The sequence below is a fragment of the Haliotis asinina genome, chromosome 1, assembly GCF_037392515.1.
Source record: "Haliotis asinina isolate JCU_RB_2024 chromosome 1, JCU_Hal_asi_v2, whole genome shotgun sequence".
Taxonomy (NCBI): Eukaryota; Metazoa; Mollusca; class Gastropoda; order Lepetellida; family Haliotidae; genus Haliotis; species Haliotis asinina.
Genome location: NC_090280.1, coordinates 84,827,121 through 84,833,365, shown reverse-complemented (window position 1 = coordinate 84,833,365; position 6,245 = coordinate 84,827,121). Strand labels below are relative to the sequence as shown.

General features: G+C 38.0%; 2 protein-coding genes across 2 annotated transcripts in view; one reads left to right on the top strand and one right to left on the bottom strand.

The window, feature by feature from the left end:
- Positions 1–2,468: 2,468 nt before the first annotated feature.
- Positions 2,469–5,628, bottom strand: LOC137298466 (uncharacterized). The gene has a single exon (XM_067830743.1). The coding sequence runs from the start codon at positions 5,542–5,544 to the stop codon at positions 3,961–3,963; it is 1,584 nt and encodes a 527-aa protein (XP_067686844.1). The 5' UTR covers positions 5,545–5,628; the 3' UTR covers positions 2,469–3,960.
- LOC137298433 (golgin subfamily A member 6-like protein 22) overlaps positions 4,660–6,245 on the top strand; it is a 96,237-nt gene continuing 94,651 nt past the window's right edge. The window contains exon 1 of the mRNA XM_067830702.1: positions 4,660–4,892. The gene's annotated coding sequence lies outside the window, so the exon portion shown is untranslated. The remainder of the gene's footprint in view (positions 4,893–6,245) is intronic.

Below are 6,245 nucleotides of genomic sequence, written 5' to 3'. Positions count from 1 at the left end.
TGCTTGGAAATTTCCAAAGTTTTGCGAATGGAAATTGATGGAAGGGAGATAACTCTAAATCTGTTTTTCTTGTGTTGTCCTCAAATCTAGCGATTTTGTTGTCCTCAATTTCTAGCAAGGTCACAAAATCAAGTGAAGCATCTGAAAATAATGATGAAATGAGATAAACAAAAGCTAAGGTTGCAAATTGTTTAATAATTATTATTTATTATTATAGGATATTTATATAGCGCACATATCCATGCAACTACTGCTTGGTCAAGGCGCTGCCATGTGTTTCCTTCAATCATTGTATGTCAATCTCAAACGGCACAACATATTATCAATTTCAACTCCCTGGGGAGTATACAACTCTTGCTGCCACTATGTGCGACGATCTGTATTATATCCAGCACAACTGAAGATGATGAGGTAGATACATTCATCACCATACAATCTGCAAGTTTCTGAGAGTATTGCCACATGCAAGTCAGGATTCAAAGCATACCTGTTTTCAGAGTATTATTAGTGACTTTGTTTGGACATGAACATATTGCTGAATAAATGTCCGAGACTCATTTGATCTGTCTTTGTTGTGTCCTGCGCATATCTGCTCATGTGCCACAGACACATGAAGAAATCTGCTTTAGAAAAATACAGAGTCCCGTTGAATGTCAAGAGAATGCTGTGGTACTAGATACTGTGTAGAATGTGCTGACTCGGCAAGATTAGAGATTGTCGGTGTGACATTGAGTATCCGATATACTGATTGATTGTAAATCAATTTTCTAAGTATGTGACTCTGTTGCTTTATTGCAAGGCAGGACAGATCAATGTAGCTTGAAAATTTATTATGATTATACAGTACTATTTAGAAAGTGGTCAGATGTAACATGTTATATTTGGGATTACACTTTCTTGGTAAAGAACAAATTCTAGTGTTTCTATTGAGTTGAGTCCCGTTCGGGATTCGTGGTGGCTGAGCGGGTAAGGAGGCTGACTTTGTGTGCCTGCGATTAGGTGACTGAGGGTGTGGGCTCAAATCCCGGATGGTACTAGAATTTGTACTTTACCAAGAAAGTGTAATCCCAGATAGAAGATGTGTTACATGGATATTGGTTAGCATGATATGATAATGCACAGTCCCAAAAATAGGCATCTGTTTATACACAAATTGAACCTGTTAAGATCTGGGGTAAAATAGGTCCTCAGCAACTCATGCTTGCCATAAAAGATGATTAGAGGCGACTGACGGGATTGGGTGGTCAGGCTTGCTGACTTTGTTGACACATGTCATCAGTTCCCAGTTGGGTAGGTTCATGCTCATGCTGTAGATCACTGGATTTTCTGGTCCAGACTTGATTATTTACAGACTGCTGCCATCTAGTTGGAATATTACTGAGTGCAGCGTATAATTAAACTCACTCACTACACACACTGACAAAATAGTTCATGCAACATTTGTTGTATTTATTAACAAATTGTTCGACTTCATCCTCAGACTTTTTATCTAAACCACAATATTGGACCTGTTCCATGTGTGAAACAAATGATATTTGACATTTTATTTGTGTAAGCCCATTTCTGGACTCCCTGCTGTGATGATGCGGGAATAATGCTAAAAGCAGCATAAAATTAAACTCACTCACATATGATAATCTGATGCATGTTCAAGTGAACTAAACAGTTCCTAGTCTGAAGATGGCACTGTGTTATCTGTGTGCATTCATGTACAAGCTTGTACTAAGGCAGGTGTCTGTAAGACTAAATACCTACAACTCCTATCAGGAGTTGACTAGAGTGTTGCTGTCTAACCGGGACCTGTATTATCCATTTGTCTTGGCTATCCTATACTATTCCCACATACAGTTATCAATTATTCATGACATAATTGCTGATTATTAAAAAACAAATAAACAAAATGATGAGTGCACAATAACAAATCAAACTGCAGTATTATTTACCTGGGTTTACTATCCTTGAAATGAAGCACTCAGGATACCAAACGCAGTCAGAGCAGGTGGGCAAGCAATCAAGTGCAACAAAAACTGAGATTTCAGGTTATTTTTCAACTTTATAAGCTGAATTTCCAATTTTGATCACACCACACCAAAAACTTTTCAAGTCTTTCAGCAAAACTTGGCAGATATGTGTGGTAGATCTTGAAGTGGTTCGTTTTGCTATTTACAGATTTTTGTCAGTTTTATTTTTCTAGTTTTCCATGGAATCGATTTGGACTTAGTCTCAATAGGGAGGGATGGGCTTCGTTTCCAATGTACAACTCAAAAACCATTAATATCTTTCAACAGAAATTGTCAGATATAAGAGGCAGATCTTGAAGTGTTGCCTTTTGCTATTTATAGATTTTTGTCATTTTTATTTTTCTTGGTTTCCATGGAAACAATTCGAACTTTATCTAAAAAACATCAAGTTGCTTTCAGATAATTTGTTCTTTTTAGCATGTGGTTGCCAGAGGGGATAAGATAAGATAAGATAAGATCATACTTTATTGTCCATATAGTGGAAATTTTCATTGCACAGTTCCAGGACTCACTTAAAATAAACATAAAATCATCTGTACACAACAACAGCATCAAAAAACAGCAATCTTGAAAATTACATGTAATCCCTTTTCCTATTTATGTCACATATACTTGAAGATATGAAAGAACAGCAGGCCCTGTTTGTTTGTAATGTCGGCACACGCAGATTACAGCATGAAGGGAGAATGGAATATTCCCAAAAACAGAACATGAGTCTCTTAGAATTTTGTTTGTCTGTCTGACAATTTGCTGCTCATAAAAATAGTTGATACTTTCCAAAGGTAGATTAATTTATTTTTGTTTTGAACAGACAGGTTCTCATACCAACATAGAAAATTAAAAGTTAGAACAGACTAAAAAAAAACTTCTATAAAAAAGAACCGTAATGGTTTGGTCTAACGTGAAGTGTCATAATCTCCATAGAAAATGTAACTGCTGTTTGCATTTTGTGTATACACTGCTAATGTTAGAATTCCATGATAATTTTGAGCCTAAAATAGTGCCGAGATGTTTGTATTCCTCAGCTACTTCAATGTCCTTGTCATTTATGTTTACTGGTGAGTTAGATGATTTCTCTGTCCTGAAATCAATTATCATCTCTTTTGTTTTCTTTACATTTAAAAAAAGAATGTTTGAATTACACCATTCCACAAAGTCACTAATTTCATTTCTATAACAATTTTCTTCAGATTCTCTTATTAGTCCCACCAGTACAACATCATCCACAAATGTAACAGTAAAGGCAGTTTCAGAGGTACATCTACAATTGTTTGTGTAAAGAATGAATACAGTGGGTGAAATAAAACATGTCATCTTCTGATGACTCTTATTTAGGTCAACAACATCACACATATGGACTAGTCTACATGGTCACCTGATCTTAATCCTACTGAACATGTTTATGGTGTCCATGTTGACCCCCAAACTCTGGAATACCATGGTCAAGCATAACAGAGAATGGCAGAACTTTCCACAACTGTAATTTGACTACTTTGGTCAGTATCAAGATGTGCAGAAACTTGCAACCGTGCCCATGGTGCAAACCCGACTTGAACTTTAATATTATCATTTTGCTCCATCAATGCAGTGCACTTTGCACAACTGTTTCGTGGCTACATGCTTTTGATGATTTGTAGGTATGTCATTGCTCAATGCTATTTTATATTACTTTGTAAACTGTGTGTACATACATTTCACCTTCTGCATCATTCCATGATATGAAACTGTGATGAGACAAAAGAAACGTAAACGTTTACATGACTTTGGAACCTAAATGGAATATATATCCAAAATGTAAATCCTGTAGTCATGACATGCATCATTATAATTCAGTGGAACATTGAATGGCTTACACTGGAAATCTACTTGACAATGAAACAGATTTGCAGGAGTATCAGAGCTTCAGTATTTCTGTAATAAAGTTGAGATGTTCTAGGGTTCATGGAATCAACTGAATATATAAACCCGGAACCTTGTCAATGCTTAATGACTGCAGAATATGTGGTGTGGTGTTAAAGGTTAAACCAACAGCACCGACAGAAGCAGAGTTACCACTTACAGAACTGTAACTACCATAGTAGATAGTGCCTCTATACAGTCTCATACTCCAGGGGATGACGCTCAACGTGGTCACCTCTGTACTCACATTACTGGACACAATCATCCTCATGAGTTTCTTCTCATTGTTATAATACAGCACACCTGCTGTCTGATCCCAGATCACAGCATACATGTGTGTTCCTCTGGTTAATATTGTAAAGCCTTGACCATCATATGTCATGAGGAACATACTCTGTCCATTACAAACATATATCTGCTTTTGTTTCTTGTCGAGTGTAATTCCCTCTGGCCATCTCCCATACTGGGATAAGTAAGTGATGGCAGTGAAGTCTGTCCCCTGTGTAGACATGCGGCCGATTGCATATTGTGGGGCTACCGTTGACATAAACACTATGTCTCGTTCCTCATCCACTGCCATGTCATGTGTCCATACACCTCCTCTAACTACAGTCGTGTAACTTGTATCCAGGCTAGATGACAGTATCTTATTGGGTGAGTAAAGTCCGATGAGGAGTTTCTTTGTTTTTGCTATGTAGGCTATAGATGACACACGTATCATGGTGAGATACTGATAGACACTGAGTGTGTTACTGTGGATGTTGAGTTGACGGAACTGATGGATACTGTGTGACCAACGTGGAGCAATCAGTATTCTGCGTTTCTCCTCCTCCGGCCTCACTGTCGTCCCTGACATTGTCACCTGATGTGGCCTGGGTGTCATCACTGAAGTTGTCGACATGGATGGTCTGGCTGTCATCCCTGATGTTGTCAACTGAGGTGGCCTGGGTGTCATCACTGACGTTGGCAGAGGTGAGCTGGATGAAGTGTTAACACCCTGAACTGATCTGAGAGAAGCATTAACAGCAAGGGATTGTTTTAGTTTTGATATTTCAGAGTGACATGTCTCATTCACTGCCAGCAACCGGTCGATGTCACTCTTGAGATAGGCAGCAGTAACATTACAATTATATAATTCTACTTCCAGTCTATGTTTATCTGTAACACAGCCGTCATATGAGTCCTTTCCATCCCAAATACCTGCCTTCTGGGGTCTAGGTTGTTGAAATGCATCCACCTTGTCCTGCAGGCCCTTAAGTGATTTTGAGAAATGAGCCATTTGTCTCTTCAATTGATGGTAGCCCCTTTTCAAGAGTTTCAATTCAGAAATAACCTCACTTTTTACCATGTCTTGAAGGGAATTTCCATGCAGAATCTCGAACATGGCTTCCCTCACTTGCTCTCGTAGGTTTTCCTTTAGTTCAGCTCTTAGTGCCGTCTTTGAAACCTCAATTAAGTTCAGTACATTTTCTTCCATACCAAGGATCTCCTTCTTGTTATCATGTAGTTTCCTATTGAACTGGTTCAATCTCTGTATGACAGACGTTAGACTCTCCTCACAGCAACAACAACAGATCAGTGAAGTTAAAATCAGCAACAAAGAAATGTCTCTGAAATCAGTCATCTTTAGAACTAAACAATGTCTGCGTAATTACTACAGTATGTTAGGACATCCTGTACACTGATGCCTGTTGCTTGTTGCGAAGTACAAAGGTAAAAACATTAACTGGGTTATCACAATCCAATCAGTGTTTTCTGAGTTCACGTGGTGTTACATCAACTGGGTTAGATAACACTTAGTTGTTATAGTCCCTTTTGTTTACCGATATCAAGTCTCATTAAAGGAGGCCGTGAAATACGTCTGGAAACAACCTTGATGTAAGGCCATTCCTAAGTGTTTCTCATCTCCAGCCTGGACCTTCAAGACCAGATGGGCAAGAAATAATATTGCAAGGTTTTACCTAATTGTGTAACAGTCTAAGGAATTGTAATTTTTTGTTAAAATTGTTGATATGTATTTCTGTAAACAGAATCGCTTGCTTTGGAAACAAGTTGTATTAAAACGTAGATAAAGTGGACTCCATCTAAACGGACATCCCACTAATCCGACATTCCCTGTAGACCAACATATTTATTTGATCTGAAGTTTGTGATAATATCATGTGAGAAACTTCCTATTATCTGACAGCCCTCTATTCCGGATTCTGACATACAGATCTGACCCCATATTTTTAGTGCAAATTGACTCTCTCTCTAAACAGTAATTTCATAAGAGATTGCATGAGCCAAAATATTGTGTGTATTTAGCAATCAACACTTACAGGT

Coding starts and splice junctions, on each gene's coding strand:
- LOC137298466 (XM_067830743.1), bottom strand. CDS start 5,544: ATGACTGATTTCAGAGACATTTCTTTGTTGCTGATTTTAACTTCACTG.